Here is a 19,892-nt window from a genome sequence, read left to right as displayed (position 1 = left end):
CTTATTATTCTGGCAGCGATCTCATGATCTGAAGTCCTTTTAAAACACTTCCTTCATGCAGACACAAACACAGCAGCTAATTACCATTGACGACTGACGACGACTGACGTTCCCTGATCTTCACTGTGTTGTCGGGGCTGAACGCAGCCCTGGTTAGAGCACAAGTATACAATTTGATCTGTTATTTTGTTAATCTTGCCACCCTATGAATAATTTTGTAGATCCCTGTACCCATGAGTTAATATGACGTGGACGTAGCCTTTTCCGAGCAACGTAGCCTACTTTTGTGAAGAAGCTAAAACTTAAATGACGGAAACTAGGGAGACCAAACGTGCCATTTTCCCAGGACACGTCCTGGCCAGGATTTATATATTGCCTAAAATATCCATTTTATATATCCAATATACAATAATGGGTCAGCGCAGAGCAAACAAAGCCAAAACGTGGATATTTTAGGCAATATAGAAATCCTGGCCAGGACGTGTCCTGGGAAAATGGCACGTTTGGTCACCCTACCAGAAACGTACGAACAGAAACAACAATATTCCAAATTTCGCTCGGAATCCGGGACATATAGGTTAACGTACTCTTATAGGAAAACGGTGGATACTATTGTCGGTGGATTTCGCAAAATAAATAATTAGGCCTTAAATAGTTCACTCACTGTACGATTGATCGACCCTCGCTGCTGTAGCGCGGTGACGTCACGTACCTACTTCAGGTATGTGTTTACCGCGCATGCGCACAGTGACGCAAGGTATGTCTATAACGCGCATGGGTGTGTAATTTGCATTGCGTGGACTCCTGCCAAGATAGCGTGTTGAGAATTCGGAATATTGTTGTTTCTGTTCGTACGTCATTTAAGTTTTAGCTTCTTCACAAAAGTAGTCATCAATGTTCGAAATCGCAAACATTTGCAATGACACTCTATGATTATGACCAAAGCATCATTACAATTTAAAAAACCATTAACACAAACGCACATTTTTTAAGAAAACAAAAGTAATTAAATGTTTTTTGACTTTACTGCCACCGATTCTCAATTCTAGCATACCTTTCGAACATCTGGAGGTGAATGAACCTGGACATGCGCATTAACGCCAGTCAGTACGGCGCGAAATCTACTATAATGAATACATATGAATCAGGAGGATTGAACTTTCTTGATTTCTGTACTCTAAACAATACCTTTAAAATGAACTGGATCAGACATTTCACTCTAAATCCAAATTCTTTATGGAATTTTATACCTAATTTAGTTTTTTCCAAATTAGGTGGTCTTAGATTTCTCTTGATTTGCAGTTACAAAATTGATAAAATTCGTTTTAAGCTTATCCTGCTTTCATAAACAAATGTTACCGGATTGGTCTCTATTATATAAACATAACTTTTCTCCCCATAGGTACCTAATTTGGAACAATTACAATATATTATGTAAAAATAAATCGTTATTTTTTGAAAATTGGTTTTCAGCAGGCATAATACGAGTTAGTTTATTATTAAATCAAGAAGGCAAGTTACTCACTTATTCTGAGTTTATAGCTGTACATGGAATTCCAGTAACACCAAAGGAGTTTTCTATTGTCATGGATGCAATTGCCACAGGAGTTTTGGCATTATTCAGAGCTAATACCCAAAACAGTATTACACCCCCCTCTAAATTTGATTTATTTGATACTTATATTGGGAAACTTTGTTTTGGCCCTAAATATGAATGTTAACAAAACTGTTCATTCCTTACTTAAAAAAGATAATGTTTCTTCTCCAAACTGTATAATTTATTGGAGCAGATTAGTTAAAGGTTTATTATGGAAGGACATTTGGACCTTGCTAAACAAATACCTATTGGTAAACAAAGTTAAGGTAGTGACTTTTAAAATTTTAAATAGATATTACCCAGTAAATAATTTTCTTGTAAATATTTAAAAAATGTTATTGATTTGAATTTTCTTTTTGTAATAAGAGGACTGAAACTTTGTTTCATTTATTTTGGCATTGCTGTTAAAATATTTTGGAAAGATTTGACTAGATTTATAATTGATAACATTGACCCCACTTTTTCTTTGTGCTTAGAACACGTTTTATTTGGTTTTACTAACATCCTTTCAAATAAAACCAAAGAATATTACATTCTAAATTTAATTTTTGCTAAATTTCATATCCACAAGTGTAAGTACGGTAAAACCAAGCCTTTAATTTTGGTTCTTGAAAAAGAAATTCAAATTTATGTTGACTATTTTTTATTCACACAATAAGAAAGCAATTAAGACAATTTCCATCTGTAAATCCTTTAATATTTTTATATAATGTTTAGCCCAACCCCCTGGCTATATATATTATATATTATATTATATTCTGTTTGTGTTTTATATTTTCATGTGTATTATTGTAGTACGGTATACTAGGTGTAATAGTGTGTACAACTCGGATCAAAGGAAAAGCGATCTCTGGCATTCATTCATCGGAGTAATTGCAAATAGCCCGCCTCGTTGGCAAAGGCTATTTACACTTGCTCCACTCACAAACGTGTGATAGGGATTTGCACTTAGTGTAAATAGCATCTGTGCTAAGAAAATATGCTATTTTCACTTAGTGCAAAAAGCCGCTGCCTTCATTTATTGAGCCAGTTTCTCTATCAATGAATGAATGAATGAATTTTAAAATAATACAAATGTTTAAAAAATGTAAATGACTTCAAATTTTGAATAATATTAAATGTAGAATCTTCGAATTAAATAAAAAAAACTGTCTGATGAGAAATAACAAAAAAAGGGTGTGTATATCACTCATACAGTGAAATATATTAGTGAACTACACTGACACACTATATATTGTATCAGTTCAGTAGTTTTTTATCAATTGTTTTCACAGTGTTGGCAGGTATTTGTTGTTCCATCATCAGTGCAGTTAACATGGGACCACATATTACAAACCACCTTAGTTGTTTGCCTGATTTTAACACATCCCAAAAACTTTAATATATATGTGTGTGTGTGTGTGTGTGTGTTTGTTAGTTTTTTGTATATGCCACGTGTAAAAAAATAAAAAAAAGATAAAAATAAATCAGATATCTTAATGAAAAAACTGTTAAAAGTTATTAATAAAAAAATTATTAATTTTGTTAAAAGTTATTAAGTAATAGTTCAGATTCATGGATTTGGTAAATAGATGGTCTTTGGAACATTCTCAAATCATGCTGGAGAACATGATCATCAGGTTTTTGTGCAAACTTATGGAGTACATGCCAGTAATATAATTTGTAGTGAAATATTTGTGTGAATTAGGAAAATATAAGCGATATATTTTTTATACATAAAGAAGCTGTAGTTGCCATTTACATCTAAAACTGACTGAAGTTCCTCTCTGATTTTTTTCTCAGAGTTGCTGTGGTCTACTCGGTCCAGACTCCAGTTCATCCACTAGATGAGGTTCCTCATTCTTCAGCAGTTTGTAGAATTCTGCTTTTACAGCAGTTCCTCCAGAATCAAGAGCATCCAACAAGAGTCTTGTTTTCTCCTGTCGTGGTTCTGCAGCATGAACTTTACTGTACATTTCATCTGGAATCATGTCTTTGGTCCTCAGTCCATCAGCAATAGTCATCACTGATGAAACTCTTCGGATGAGTTCATCTCTGTGTTTCTCAACAAATTCACATTCTGAATGAAAAAAAAAAAATTACTTATCAGACAGGGTTGTTTGTGATAGAAAGAATAAGGTAATAGCAATGTATTTAAGTTTATACCTGTGGGCCTTCTGTAAGCAGGAGGTTCTACAACTTGGCCTGATGTTATTACAAAAAAAAAAAACATGACCATAAATACCATAAATAAAAAAAATCTGTCATAAATACCTTGACACCTTTAATAATATTTGATGGTACTATTTTATGAACAGATTTGACATTGGTAAAAACTTTACAGATCATAAAACTGAATTTAGTACCATGGGTTGGATAACACGATAAACATTATTTAAATAATTTTTTAAAACAGTATAAATAGTTAATAAAGTTTACATGTAAGGATCAACAATCAGGCATAGATAATTAATACAACATAGATAAACCGATTCAAATTGATTTAAAAATGCCACCAAAATGAACAAAAATGCTCAACAAAGTCAAGATAAGGGGACAAAAAATGCTCCTGTACAATTAAACTAAATCTATTATGGGTGTGTGTCAATAAAAGTGAAATGTAAATTGTCAATTCACATCGTTACATTTAGATTGGTGCACTTCGCATCATATACATATTAACTTTAAAGCTGATTATAACCAAATTTTATTTATTTATGCAAAAGTGAACTCAAACCAACATGATTGTCTTTGTAGCTGGAATAGGATTTCCATTTCCACAAATGCAAAAACATTTTTATATCCATTTTATAAAACATTAACAATCAATATTACAATATCAAAAGCCATAATCAATATAAATAATATTTTTTATTTTTTGTTATAATATTGCAGACCTAACCTGTAACACAAAAAAACTTCCTGTTTTTTTTTTTTTTTTTTTAATGAATATAACAGTTTATAATATTTTGATTGATTGAAGTAACTGGTCACATTTAAGTATTTGACATAAAAGACAACATAGATACAATTAATAAAGTAATTTTAAACAATTGCCCTTTCTAAAAATAATTTCCTTAAATGTACGATATTATGTACTACGCACAGTAGTCTGCCATTGTCAATGGCTAAAATAACACAGAAATAACATTTAGCCTGTTATCGTATTTATAGGATACACAAAAATCAGCAAGAGTGATAGACATTGTATTGGTTGGTCATTTGTTTTGTACATTTATAGATTGTAAATCAATAAATGTCTTAATTGTTGTGTTTTTGTGGACCCCAGGAAGACTAGCAGTGCTCTTAGGCACAGCTAATGGGGATCAAAACAAATAATACAAGAATACAAATACAAAAATAAACAAATTAAATATATTCATCACCTGGTTAAGACACCAAGACACTTTTATTAAACATTGTTCATTAAACTGTTAAAGATTTGATTTAAAGGGTTAGTTCACCCAAAAATTCTGTCATTAATTACTCACCCTCGTGTTGTTTGAAAACCATAAGACCTTCGTTCATCTTCAAAACAGAATTTAAGATATTTTTGATGAAATCTGAGAGCTCTCTGACCCTCCCATAGACAGTAAGGTAACTACCACATTCAAGGTCTAGAAAAGTACCAAGATGATCAACAAAGTAGGGCGTGTGACATCAGTGGTTCAATTGTAAATACTTTTTTGCACAAAGAAAACAAAAATAACGAATTTATTCCACATTTTCGGATCTGGGTCAGCGCCGGTGCTGCCACACACTTGCATCATGATACTGTTGTGAACGCGCACCCACAAGTGACGCTGTAGAGATGAATATGTGGGTTAAGTTTGTTATTTTTGTTTTCTTTGTGCAAAAAAAGTTTTCTCATAACTTCGTAACTTTACAGTTGAACCACTGATGTCACACGGCCTACTTTGTCGATCATCTTGGTACTTTTCTAGACCTTGAACGTGGTAGTTGCTGTCTATGGGAGGGTCACACAGCTCTCAGATTACCTCAAAAATATCTTAAACTGTGTTCCGAAGATGAACAAAGGTCTTACGGGTTTCAAACAACACAAGGGTGAGGAATTTAAAGACAGAATTTTCATTTTTGGGTGAACTAACACTTTAATGTTATTTCATGACTCGGATTACATTTGCACCCAACTTCAAAACCATGATAAATTCTTGCATATTAAAATCTGTATTTCATGACATTCATTACCTGTGAGAAGGATTCGACGTGGTTCCCACACTCCCCTTCCTGTTTTATCCAAAAGACTCAGTCTAATTTCCTTATTGTTAACATCCACAAACACTTCAAATGTGGGATGATAGTTTGGACCATAATAACACTCAAACGTCTCTGACTGAAAAAAAAAGAACAGCCAATTGAAGGTAAGAGACAAAATTACTAAAATAATCCTTTAAACAAAAATTACTCATGATGCAAAATGTGCTAAAAACTTCATAAGTGATGCATAAATCAATGAAAACAACCAAATCTACACTGAAATGGATAATTGTACATTGTACTGAGAACAACTATTTTATTCTTTTGCAATTATCTTAATATAATGAATATTGTTCAAATCATATATGATGTTACCGCCGGCTGCACTGTAGATTCTTCTGGTTGACAACAAAGACAGTATTCTGATTCTGGAGTAAGTGAACATTTTGAACTGGTTTTGATGTGTGTATTTTCCGTGTGCTGGTCCTTTACTGAGAGAGAGAAGAGAAGACTGTACATTTTTTTTTTTAAATAAATATATATATACACACACACACACACCACAGTATAATGATAGGCTACCTTTGACAGTGGAACGTTCCATGGGAGCAAATGGACATCCAGTATGTTTTCACTCTGTCTCTCAGTTAGAGGTCGTAGAAAGAGAAGTACTTGGGCAATGACAGGGGAAGGAGGAAAGATGATCCTTTTTAAGAGGCCAAAGTGGGAGAGATCTCTGATGTCAATTATCACATGAGTTTCAGTTACTTTGAGAGGCTTCATTATTTCTACATTGCCGCTAGTGAAACGTGCTACAGTCAAGCTGTCTTTGTTTTCCTCTGTAAAGCACATATCATTTACAGTTTTTTATTGTGGTTGTTTTAAAATTGATTTAACAGGTTTTCACAATAAAACTGAAATATACCCTTAAATATCTGGCTACAGATTCAAATAGGCTAGTTACAAACTTAACACTTTATCATCCATTTATCTGTCATAAGCCCGATTCCGACGGTAATTGTTTCTTATATGCACATCTGTAAAAATAAATTTACATATCACCTCAGTGATAAAACTCATGGATTCCGATGGCGTTCTGTGAACCTAGTACAAACCTGGGAACGCGCTGCTCATATAACACACATTTTAAAATTGTAGGCTATTACCTACTGCGGCCATAAAAAAATCGACCCATTTCGAATGTTTATGTGCTTAATTTTTTTTCTCTTTCTGGTCCCAGATGTTGTGGTGGAGCAGTTATGAGGTATTGTTCTTTTAAATACTTTTTCAGCATTTCAGCCTAAATAGGGTATGTATGCAAATTACACCGACGTACAACGTTACCTTACGGTTATTGGGAGTGCATGCTCAAAAAGGGTTTAAACACTGAATTTGGAATCGATTTCTTCTCGTAAACTCAGAGATGTGGATTCAGACGGCAACTAAATTAGGTTACCACACGACCTGGCGTTTGTCAAAAAACAGACGGGGGTTTTTACGAGGGTGGTGTGAGAAAAACACAGACATCCTGGATTCGATCGGCATTAAATTCAACAACTACCCCCTGTAAACAGTCAAAATAACTTGCGTCTCCCTGAAAAACAATTACCGTCCGAATAGGATGTAAAAAATAAACCTACCACAGAATATTTCACAGTGAGGAAGATGCAGTCCTGAAATTGAACCATTAAAACAGTCAATGTTGTACAATGGTCCTGCAGGCTTCATCTGACCCAAACCATCTAACAGACCAGGATTCCATGAGACAACTCTATACAGCAGCTCTCCTTCACTCGCCATCACAAACACAAGGCTGGTCAGACTGCACTGAAACTGTTTGTCCTCATCACCTCCCTGAATATGTTCAGGTGTGAAAACTTCTGCATCTTCTGAGGACTAATGTTAAAAAAAAAAAAAAATCTCCTATGAAAGGAATAGATTATACTCAAAATTCATTAAACAATCAATTTATGCAAACATTCAGAATAATTAAATTATTAATAATTAATCATTCTCTGAAATCTAGTTGATTATACATCAAGATTCTATCCTGCGATTACAAATATTATGTTCATAAGCATTTACAATGAAGTATCACTTTATCTTTTTAAAATACCAATCTCCAGATTTACAATACATTACATTAAAAAAAAAAAAATCTTAATCATTAGAATGAATTAAGAATTTACTTGATAAATAATTGGTAAATAATTCTAATCCTGACTGTATGTTGTTATTATTGTGGATTGCTTCAATATATCACTGAATATTTAATCCTGCCATCAAGTGCGTATGTTGTTGATGTTTAGTGTTATTTTTTTATGCTTGAGGAGCGGATTAGCACCACTACTCACAGTTGCTACTCACTGTTTGTGCAGATGATTCATCTCTATGATAACTCTTTCCAACTGTCAGACAAAAAAAAGACGAAGAAAAAAACACTATATAAAGAACAACTTTCTTAAATAAGTAGGGATATTTTAAACCTAAAAAAATCCAATACTTTCTAAAGCAAGGCTTATTTGCACCGACTGGAAGTTTTTATTTTTCCCAGGTGCGTGCAGTTATGAATACGATCATGTGTATACACTTACTGTTTTCTCTTTCTTCATGCTGGAGGTTCTTCAGATTATGAGACGTTTCGTGGATTTTCAGGTTTCTGATGTGTTCACAGCACTTTAAACCATATTTCAACACCCAACAGTCTGTTCTTTTCAGTGGCTTATTAGACAGATCTATCAAAACCAAATGTTCCAAAACTTTCCCAATGAAGTTCTTCTCGTGGAGCTCATAGAGACAATGGAGAATGAACAGCATGTGTTCATTTTGATATCTCTGTGAACACTGAATGATCCATTCCTTAAGCTGGGTTTCTATGTTAATTGGAAGGGTTATGTTATGCTTTTCAAAAAATGAGGAGATTGATTCTTTCTTACAGAAACCACAGAGGAACAGAATCACAGGTTGCAGCAGATTTGCATGTCTTACTTCTCTATCAGACCAACAGGACAAAGCCCATCCTCTCTCTACAGTCTGAAGCAGCTCTCTCACTTTCCTCTGAGACTCTTCTTCATCCAGAAGGACATAGTAGAGAGCAGTGAAGAACTCCTGAAAGCTGAGATGCATGAAACTGAACATTGTCTCCTGGTGGATTTTTCTCTTTAAGAGGAACTTGAACAGGAATGGGTTGTCAGCAGGGTCTGAAATTGTGTCATAAACAGTTTTTTCATCAAACAAGACTTGTTGTTCCAGCATCCCTCTCTCTGCCAGCTGACCCAGACTCCTCAGCAGGCTCGGGACAGACTGACTCAAACCCTGGCAGTGATGCTCCAGTAGAGTGGACACAAAGTCAATGTAGATGGAGGTGGTGGTTTCCAGGACACTCGTCACATCTGCACCATTACTAAACCTCTCTCGCATAACTGTGCAGATGATCCAGCAGATGACAGGGATGGAGCAGGCAGTGATGAGAGTTTCATTTACTCTCACACATTCATAGGCTTTCCTAAAGAGCTCCTCATTCTGGAAGAACTTCTGGAAGTACTCCTCCACCCCCTTCTCAGAGAAACCCATAATCTCTGTGAAACGCTGAGGTCCTTTGAGAAACATTCCCTGTGGGACCTCAGTTCTAGTAGTGATCAGCCGGACAGATCTGGGCAGGATTTGTTTACTAAGAATGGAACAAACTATGAGCTCAGGTGGGGCTCTCTGGAATTTGGATGATATGCAGAGTTCACAATGCATGAATCTAAGCTTATCAAATCCATCAATGATGAAAAGCACTCTCTGTGTTGAGTTCTGTAACATGTTTGAGATCTGATCTGGCGATAAACCACAATTCCAGCTCAGGAGCTCAATCAAGTTCATCTCCTCAGAAATACACTTCAGCTCTTCACAGCTCAGGTAGAAAGCCAGATTAAAGTGTCTAAGGTAAGGATTTCCAGATGCCCAGTCCAATATAATCTTTTGAGATATGAATGATTTTCCACTACCAGAATTTCCTTGAAGAATGACAGATGCTGGATAATACATATGTATGTCTGACTTATTAAACAACTCCTCCACACTGATATTCTGAAAACCGCCTTTTTTATTTTTCTGAATAATCACAGGTTCAGTGTAGAGGGCAGCCAGTGAGACTCTTTCACCAGAGGAGAAACTGCTCTCATTCCTATGTTCATATTTCCGTTTGATTGACTCCTTATACTGACATACCATCTCCTGCCATGCTAGAGGAAAACATAAAACATTATTTATCCCCCACAATGCAGAATGTTAAATTAATTGGAGAATAATCACATAATAAAGTCATCCTGATGTTTTGTTTAACAGCACTGAACAGACAATCCTTTTGAATCAAGATTGGATCAGTTACAAATGACTGAAGTTTAACTTATTGCATTGAATTACTAAATAACCTGAATTATAATTTCTAGTTTAATAACTCTAAATAAAGATGACCTTCAATGTACAAACTGCTTGGTCAAGTTAGACTATTATTCTGGTAGAGTTCTCATAATCTGAAGTCCTTTGAGTTTCTTAGTGCAGACAAATAGAGCAGCGAATTATCATCAGCAATCAAAGCAGAGTTCTCGTTTTTAAAAGAGACAATATGAACCTACTGTGGGTTACAGGGAGTTGTTCAGTAGAGTCATGCCCTCCATATGGAGGGAAACTGTGCCACTTGATAAAGAGAGGATGATAAGTGTTTAAGCAGCTCATGAACACAAGTTAACAGACACACAAAACATTGGTTGAAAATAAAGAGCTTTCAAGTGCTTTTTAGTTCCCTAAGGTCTCATTATATCAAATACACATTGTAGGAAATTTCTCTTCACTTACATGATATGACGACAGAGATTTTATCATTGTGCCTGGCCCTGATTGAAAAGAACTGGTTAGAGCTCATATCAGCTGGAGTAAGCGCTGGAGTGAAATTTGATCTTATGTTGATTTAGCTGAAAAAGTTTGGTGCCCAATGCTTTTTATTCTAGTAAAAGACACCATAATCTGATTTTCTAGGACATTGAGTTTCTTAGTGCAGACACAAACACAGATTCAATGTTCATTAGCAATCAAAGCAGAGCTCTCATTTAAAAGAATATGAACCAACCATGGGTTGTAGGGAGCTGTTTAATCCAGTCATGCTCTCCATTTGGTGGGAAACTGCACCACTTGATAAAGAAAGAATGATGAGTGTTTAAGTAGTTCATGAAGATGAAGTAAACAGACACAAACAACACTGGTTAAAATTAAAGGGCTTTCAAGTGCTTCTTAGTTCACCAAGGTCTTATTAGGAAATTTCTCATCACTTACATGATAATATAACTGAGGTTTCATCATGGTGTCTGGTCCTGATTGAAAAGAAATTGTAAGAGCTCATGTCAGTTGGAATAAGGGCAAAAAAACAAAAAACTATTTGATTTGAGGTTGATTTAACATAAACAATTTGCCCTATGCTTGTTACTCTGATAGATACCTGATAATCTTTCAACACAGAAAAAAAAACTCAAGGGGAAGCTCAAAGAAGAACAATGCAAGCATTCTGTTCAGAGTAAAGGCGCAGTCACATTTACCATTGCTAAGTGAAACTTCCAATATGAATCCACACAACTGGGTGTTTCGCGCAAGGGTGGAAAAGTTCCCCACACAACTTTAGCTGTCCTGGAACAATGACATCACTAAATGGTGATGGCACAGCCCACTAGAAACAGATCGACGATAAAGAACCAAATTCAATCACATATATAAACACACATAACACACAAAACACCATGATCAGGTTTGACTGTATTAAAAAAAAAAAAGCTAAACTTTGACAAAGATTGTTTTTAATACAAACCCGATTCCAAAAAAGTTGGGACACTGTACAAATTGTGAGTAAAAAAGGAATGGAATAATTTACAAATCTCATAAACCTACATTTTATTCAAAATAGAATATAGATAACTTATCAAATGTTAAAAGTGAGACATTTTTGAAATGTCATGCCAAATATTGGCTCATTTTGGATTTCATGAGAGCTACACATTCCAAAAAAGTTGTTTTATTTAGCAATAAGAGGCCGGAAAAGTTAAATGTACATATAAGGAACAGCTGGAGGACCAATTTGCAACTTATTAGGTCAATTGGCAACATGATTGGGTATAAAAAGAGCCTCTCAGAGTGGCAGTGTCTCTCAGAAGAAAAGATGGGCAGAGGATCACCAATTCCCCCAATGCTGCGGCGGAAAATAGTGGAGCAATATCAGAAAGGAGTTTCTTAGAGAAAAATTGCAAAGAGTTTGAAGTTATCATCATCTACAGTGCATAATATCATCCAAAGATTCAGAGAATCTGGAACATTCTCTGTGCGTAAGGGTCAAGGCCTGAAAACCATACTGGATGCCCATGATCTTCGGGCCCTTAGACGGCAGTGCATCACATACAGGAATGCTACTGTAATGAAAATCACAACATGGGCTCAGGAATACTTGCAGAAAACATTGAAGACAATCCACCGTGCCATTCGCTGTTGCCGGCTAAAACTCTATAGGTCAAAAAAGAAGCCATATCTAAACATGATCCAGAAGCGCAGGCGTTTTCTCTGGGCCAAGGCTCATTGTTATTGTGACTGTTAATGTACTTGTTCATCATTGTGTCAGTGTTTTATTCGCAAGAACAACAAAGTGACTAAACCTGCTCTGTAGAGTAGTTTGTCCGTTTAGGGCTACTGCAGAAACATGGTGGCGACTTCCATGTAAGGGGACCCGCTGTGTATGTAGATAGAAATTGCTCAGTCTGAGGTAATAAAAACATAACGGTTCATTAAGAAAGGTCTTTATACACCTCTGAAAACATAGTTATTTATATTTCATTTCTGTAAATAGATCGTTGTAAATATTACACATTGCACCTTTAATGCAATAATTGTGAGTTTATCAATTCTGAGGAAAAAAAGCCAGAAGTGTGGGATATAAACTCATGATTCTGAGCCGAGGGGAAAAGAGAGAATGACAAGTTGATTTATGATGAATTGTGAGATATAATCTTTGAATTTTGAGAAAAAGGTCAGAATTTTGAAATATAAACTCAATTTATTATTATTATTATTATTATTATTATTATGATTATTTTATTCCATGGCTTCCATAGACTGCTACTTTAAAGCTGTCACTACGTGGTGTAATCGGCTGTTAGCATCACACTGGTTCCCTCAACAAAAACCCAATAGGATTTTTCCACAGGCTTTTGGATTATCACAAAAAAAAGCTCTGTGTTCAACCATAGTTTATGATACTTACACATTTTGTCCATCAAGATAATCTTCACAAAATAATATAACTTTTGTGAATTTTGAAGCCTGGATACAAGCGCCAGAACTAAAAAGTTAACCTTGGCTATAAACTAACTACACCACGGTCACTTGCCTTCAGTGGCACCACCACCATGTTTCTGACAACTTTTGGAATTAAACATATATTGGATTATAAAAAATACATATCAATCAAGTATTTGTTGACTTTAATGCACCTTATGTAGAAATGTACAGAAAAGGGGGTTGATCCTGCACCTAATTATTGCAATCTTAGATATGTTTGCTCCTAATATTATTTTAGTTATGTTATACATACTATTATAGTTTTTATTGATGTTTTAAATAAACTTTTTTTTTCAGGTTTATTTGTAATTTAAGTTAACTTTTTTGGTTTCATATGTGCTTTATTTATAATTATTTAATTTATTCACTAGGCTACTTAACATTTATTAATTTGTTTCATTTCAGTTTTAGTTTGGCTCTAGTTTTGTATTTATTCCAGATTTTATATTAAAACGTTCATCTTTCATGAAACTAATATTGCAAATTAATTATTTTAAATTTAAATTATATATATATTATAACAGTGCCCTGCTGACTATGTTTGTCTGATTTGTTCAACAACCTAGCATGTTAAAATGTCCCTTATTTTATAACTTTAATTTAATTACAACAGGTAGAGTTTGTTTCAAGCAGAGAATGAAAAAGAAAAAGAAAAAGAAAAATGTACCCACCAAAAAAGATGTTTGCAAATATCTTTGCATTAACGTGTGCTATGCAAAATTTACTATTCAAATTTACCACATCGAGAGAGGATGCTAATATCAATGTGCACAACTGACAAAGTCCCATTCAAGGAAACTCTGTTCACCTGGCGGACATATTTCTAATGCCTCCGGCCAGTTATTTCGGGCATGCAAGACCTTGTCATATCTACTTGAATGTGGAAATATTGAAACCTTAAAAACTGCTTGATACACCACCAATTAAATAACATATCTCAAACCAGCAACAAAATCTGACAAAAAAAAATCTGACTGTCCCACAAATATGTTTTTTTTTTACACTCAAATATCATTCAAATCTAATATTCTAGACTAGAGTGAACCAGCCAATATGTGCCGCATTTTAGGCTTGGAATACACTACATGACTTTTAAAATCTGAACAGATTTTTAAAACACTAATCACTTCCGTTTGGAATTCGCCCATTCACATTATTGTTTTAATTTGTCATGCGTCTCCTAGCAACAAGGCGCATGTTTCTGCCTGAGTTTGTTGTGATCGGAACAACTTGAACATCTGGTAGTGTGTGATTCCCAGTAATGTAGTGTATGATGGCCAGTTTTCCTTTGGCACTATTTACAAGGTCAGTAAGTGGATGATGCATAGTGTTTTAAAAATCTGTTTAGATTTTAAAAGTTATGTAGTGTATTCCAGCCTAGTCAGAACACTGTAGAAGTCATGCGCTGGAGGTTGGCTGGTTTTCACAACAAAACCTTCCCAATTGAGGGAAGTCGTGGCCTAATGGTTATAGAGTTGGACCAGTAACCCAAAGGTTGCAGTTTCGAGTCTTGTACCAACAGGGATTGTAGGTGGGGGGAGTGAATGTACAGCGCTCTCTCTCAATACCTCGACTGAGGTGCCCTTGAGCAAGGCACCGAACCCCCAACTGCTCCCCTGGCGCCCAGCAAAAAAAGGCTGCCCACTGCTCCAGGTGTGTGTTCACGGTGTGTGTGTGTGTGTTTTTGTTTGTTTGTTTGTGTGTGTTGGGTTGTATAAATGCAGAGCACTAATTCCGAGTATGGGTCACCATACTTGGCCACATGTCACGTCACACAATTGCAACTCAAAACTAGCCGAATGGCATATTGAGGGGGCTACCTCAGTTAAAAAAAGTAAATAAAAAATTCGCGTTCGGGGGGTAAAATACATGTTTTTTTTTTTGCCGGGGTTCCCCTAGTAAAATTTCCATTCCTGTGGCGAAATATCACGTTATTTGGGGTCACTTCAAACCGCAAACATGAAAAACAAACACAGCTGTTAAAGTAGCCCAATTACGCGGGAAATACACAGACTTGGCAACACTGGCTGGAGGAGCCGAGGTATCAAAGTCCCACCCAAACTGCCATATACCCAATCACAAGCATACAATCATGACACCACACCCTATTTTTTTATAGAATCAAATAACCACTGCTTGAAGTGGAAAAAAAAGAATTTTTTTTATATAAATAAGCACCAGTTAAGCTGCGATACCAAACAGGACCACAGGGAGACGCAAAAAGACCACTAAACCTAATGCCTTAACCCAACTGTAGGCTACATGCTACTATAGGAATCCATTCAGAATTAATATAACAATAACGCTTCTTTTTGTTACTAAGTTCAACCCATGCAACAATTCTAATGTTTTAATAACATATCCTAGATTATACTAAGGGGCTGTTGAATGCTTGAATCTGATTGGCTGACAAACGTTCTGAGGTGTGCAATTATTTTCTGGGAAACGCACCGAACGTAGTTCCAGGCAGCTCTCTTGACCACATTACAGTTCCATATCACTTCGCATAGTAAAACTTTAATAACGGAATTTACAGGACTAACAAAAACAACGTCATGACAGACGATTTTCCGAAAGTAAATACACATGACATTTCTCACTAGTGAGGTAATAACAGCACTGTTTAGAGACGCTGCTGCAGAACACTGTTGAGGGACACACAGAGGTAGCCTAATTCACACAAGCTCTCTCTCTCTCTTTCTTTCTCTGTGTGTCTCTGTCTCTTCTTTAACTTCATTAATAACTGCATTAGAATGCTATCAACGGCTCAAGCCTCCATTACCAGCTTTAAAATGAGTTTCTGAACTTGCAAAAGAGATGTTGGATAAGATGCAGAAGAAATAATCCTACTCACATAGGCTTTGCGTCATGGCCACATCACCACCTCGGGTGTGCATTATTTTTCTAATAATTCAACAGCCCGTTTTCAATTATTCCTTACTTACACTTAACCTGATTTTAATACATTTCTTGAACAAACTGATATATAACAAGTTGTGAAAATATTGTGGTGACATGTCACATCAGGCTGTTAACCTTAAAACAGTAGGTGGTAATTTTGATGTGACGTATTTGTCACATTAAGAAAAATAGTAATGAGCTGCTCAATTAATTTAGCTGATTCAATTAATTTAGTGTTATACATTTACTGCTGCTCATTTCAAAGCATATTTTACCAAATGTAAAAAAAAATGTCAAATTAATTACATTGATAATGAAATGTATTTTGAAACTATTTTGCATACCTGTAACTAAAACAAGATGATTATATCATATGTTGGTCCTATTTTAAGGTTATTTTTTTTTTTTTTGTAGTGAGAATAACATGAGCAGAGGCGATACTGCATAACTGATGAGGTGTTGTGATGAATGAATTAACTCAACTGTTATGCATTGAAGAGATAACACATAACATGTATATTGCATTGCAGTAACTTAGTCCGTTGTTCAGTGAAGAGATAACACAACAGGTGCTTGTTGCACTACATTGCTTACAAGAACGAACTCTGAAGAGAAAAAAATCATATATGCTGTTGCATAGCAATAAATGCTAAGAACTAACTGTTTTATTGTTTAGCATACAATAATTAACTTATTGCGTTGTGCATAGAAGAAATTAAATTGATAAAGGTGATAATGGTTTGATCCGATCCGAGTGATCAAGTTTTTTTTCATTAACCACTGTATTGTTTATTTACACAATATATTTACACACTGCACAATATACAGTACACATTTTTGCTATGTTATTGCACTACGTGCATGTTTAACCTCCAGTGTGAAATAGTTATTTATTTTTATTCAGTTTGCACATTTTCAAGTTGTGAAAAAAAAAAAAATCAAAAAAATAATTTTTTGTTAAACCATATACTTGAAAAGGTAGAATTTTGATATGTTACAAATATGAATGTGTATCGTTTACATTTCATCAATACCGATACTTACGGAAGTTCTAAGCGGCCATGCATTATTTATTTTTTTCCTTCTTGTTTTCTCGTTATAACGACTTAATTTTATCGTGATCTCGACATAACGAGTTGTTTTCTCATTATAACGACTTAATTTTCTCGTTATCTCGACATAACAAAAGTTGTTTTCTCGTTATCACGACTTAATTTTCTCGTTATCTTGACATAGTTTGCAATACAGATGTTGTCTTACGACATGACAACATGTTGCTGTCGCAGCTTGTGAAGCAGCAGCAGAGGAAGCTGAACCGTGGTTGGAGAGTTTGACTCCGAACCCTAAGGTTATGGGTTCGAGTCTCGGGCCGGCAATACCATGAATAAGGTGCCCTTGAGCTAGCCACTGAACCCCCAACTGCTCCCTGGGCGCAGCAGCATAAATGGCTGCCCACTGCTCTAGGTGTGTGTTCACGGTGTGTGTGTGTTCACTGCTGTGTGTGTGCACTTTGGATGGGTTAAATGCAGAGCACAAATTCTGAGTACGGTTAATGCTTTGTGTGTGTGTTTTGGTTGGGATATATGTTGTGGAAAAGCAAATAAACAGGAAAAAAAAAAAGTATTTAGCAAAAAAAAAAAAAAACTGACATTTTTTCCAACTGAGAAATAAAAGCCCAATGTAACATATATAACATTAAAAATCGCCGAATGTCATATGTGTCACATTACAGATCTTTCACAAGGAAATGTTGTATTTCAAAAACAACTGTAGAAACATGTTACAAGTGGTCAATTAGTCTGTTTTATATGCCCCATAATTTTCCTATAAGGAGAAACTGGTCAGGGCTCTTATGGGTTACTATAACCTATATTATTTAGAAAACGTTTGAAATAAATAATTAAACAACTCATCCAGCCAGACTCAATACATGCAATGAAGCTCTGTAATACCTAACATCATACAACACACCCCTGGACCAGCCACAGCAAACAAACAAACAAACAACTAAATAAACATGTCCTACATTTACACTACTATAGACTATTTAATAACAAATAGAATGTAAACAAACAGAGCCTTGTGTCATGAAAAGATTCGCATTTGGATTGATGTAAGTCAGTGTTAAGTTGTTTACTTGTTTACTTTATTTATAGGGCAAATAATATTGATTTAAAAAACAAATCCGTGCAAAGAAAACCTATGTATGTGATAGAAACAGAGAGTAGCCTATAGTAGCCTATATATTTCGAGAATGTCAAAAGATATATATATATACAAATATAAACTAACATAACCGCACTCATAACTTTTCTACTCACTGTCAGCGTTCGAGACCTCCATCTCTAGAGCACTGTACTTAGAACACAGAATGTTGAAGAATTATCTGGAAGTTCGTATGAAAATCAGGTTAGAAAATGGTTTTGTCAATAAAGTCGTCTGTTGGAAGGCGAAAGTGATTTTTAACGGATGTAGGGAGTAACAAGGTACTATCTCGGAAGAAGTCTGTTGGGAGGCGGTCTGAGAAAGACCTCACCTGGCTGCAGCCTGTAAATACAATATTAAATAATATTATTTATTTAATTTATGATAATTTATGGTATGCTTTTGTAACTCTCCCATGTACTGAAGCATATTTCTGCCATTTAAGAAAGAAATCATGCTTTTGTAAATGATTATGACAAAAAAAGACGAAACTGTGGCATAAGAAGTAATAATTATGAGATGACAGCTGCACTAGATTATTTCCTCCAGCAGAGGACAGCACAGTCTACTTTCTGAATAAACTAGGCTTTCAATGAACCAGTATTTTTACCCTTACAATTCATGAATAAAGTTTTCTTGTGGGTTTGGTGTTAAAAGACTGTTGGTAACCAACAGAAACGATGAAAATATATATTTGAAACCACACTATACCATACGTTTGCCTGATAATCATATTTTAATAACAGTTAATATTATTTATGGTATGTAGGCTAAATAATCCTAACTATTATCATAATCTTTTAAAATGGTTTTATAATTTTAATGTTTTGCTGCCTGTCATAGCATCCACATATTTTGAACAGGATTTGAGGGGGACCAGGTGTAATTAGAATCATCTGTTTATATTATATATATATTATATATATATATATATATATATATATATATATATATATATATATATATATATATATATATATATATATATATATATATATATTCACTACAGTTCAAAAGTTTGGGGTCAGTAAGACTTGTAATGTTTTTTAAAGAAGTCTCTTCTGCTCATCAAGGCTGCATTTATTTGATCAAAAATGAAAAAAAAAAAAACGAATCTTGCAAAATCTTATTAGAATATAAAATAATGGTTTCTATTTAAATATCCTTTAGAATATAATTTATATCTGTGATGCAAAGCTGAATTTCCAGCATCATGACTCCAGTATAAAAGTGTCACATGATCCTTCAGAAATCATTCTAATATGCTGATTTATTATTAGAATTATCAATGTTGGCAACAGCCAAATATTTTTTGGAAGCTGTCATACTTTTTTTGTACTCTTTTCTGCCTGTGTACTCTTTGTGTACTCTTTGAATAAAAAGTTAAAAAGAACAGCATTTATTTAAAATAGAAATCTTTTTTAACAATATACACTACCATTCAAAAGTTTGGGGGTCAGTAAATTTTTCTTCTTTCTTTTTTGAAAGAAATTAAAACTTTCATTCAGCAAGGATGTGTTAAATTGATAAGAAGTGATAGAAAAGATTTATATTGTTAGAAAAGATTTCTATTTTGGATAAATGCTGTTCTTTTTATCTTTTTATTCATCAAAGAATCATGAAAAAAGTATCG

General features: G+C 34.6%; 2 protein-coding genes across 2 annotated transcripts; both read right to left on the bottom strand.

The window, feature by feature from the left end:
* Positions 1-3,133: 3,133 nt before the first annotated feature.
* Positions 3,134-7,643, bottom strand: LOC109084813 (NACHT, LRR and PYD domains-containing protein 1a-like). The gene is made up of 4 exons (XM_042778516.1): positions 6,170-7,643; positions 5,786-5,930; positions 3,743-3,781; positions 3,134-3,656 (listed from the first exon to the last, which is right to left on the bottom strand). The coding sequence occupies exons 1-4, from the start codon at positions 6,644-6,646 to the stop codon at positions 3,376-3,378; spliced, it is 942 nt and encodes a 313-aa protein (XP_042634450.1). The 5' UTR covers positions 6,647-7,643; the 3' UTR covers positions 3,134-3,375.
* A 692-nt stretch (positions 7,644-8,335) lies between these two features.
* LOC122134639 (NACHT, LRR and PYD domains-containing protein 1 homolog) lies at positions 8,336-10,153 on the bottom strand. Its single transcript, XM_042768094.1, has one exon. It carries the CDS (start codon positions 10,010-10,012, stop codon positions 8,336-8,338), a length of 1,677 nt encoding a protein of 558 aa, XP_042624028.1. The 5' UTR covers positions 10,013-10,153.
* Between the last annotated feature and the right edge of the window lie 9,739 nt (positions 10,154-19,892).

Source organism: Cyprinus carpio, chromosome A2, assembly GCF_018340385.1.
Source record: "Cyprinus carpio isolate SPL01 chromosome A2, ASM1834038v1, whole genome shotgun sequence".
NCBI classification, from domain to species: domain Eukaryota; kingdom Metazoa; phylum Chordata; class Actinopteri; order Cypriniformes; family Cyprinidae; genus Cyprinus; species Cyprinus carpio.
The sequence above is the reverse complement of the archived record's forward strand: the minus strand, read 5'-3'. Positions and strand labels throughout refer to the sequence as shown.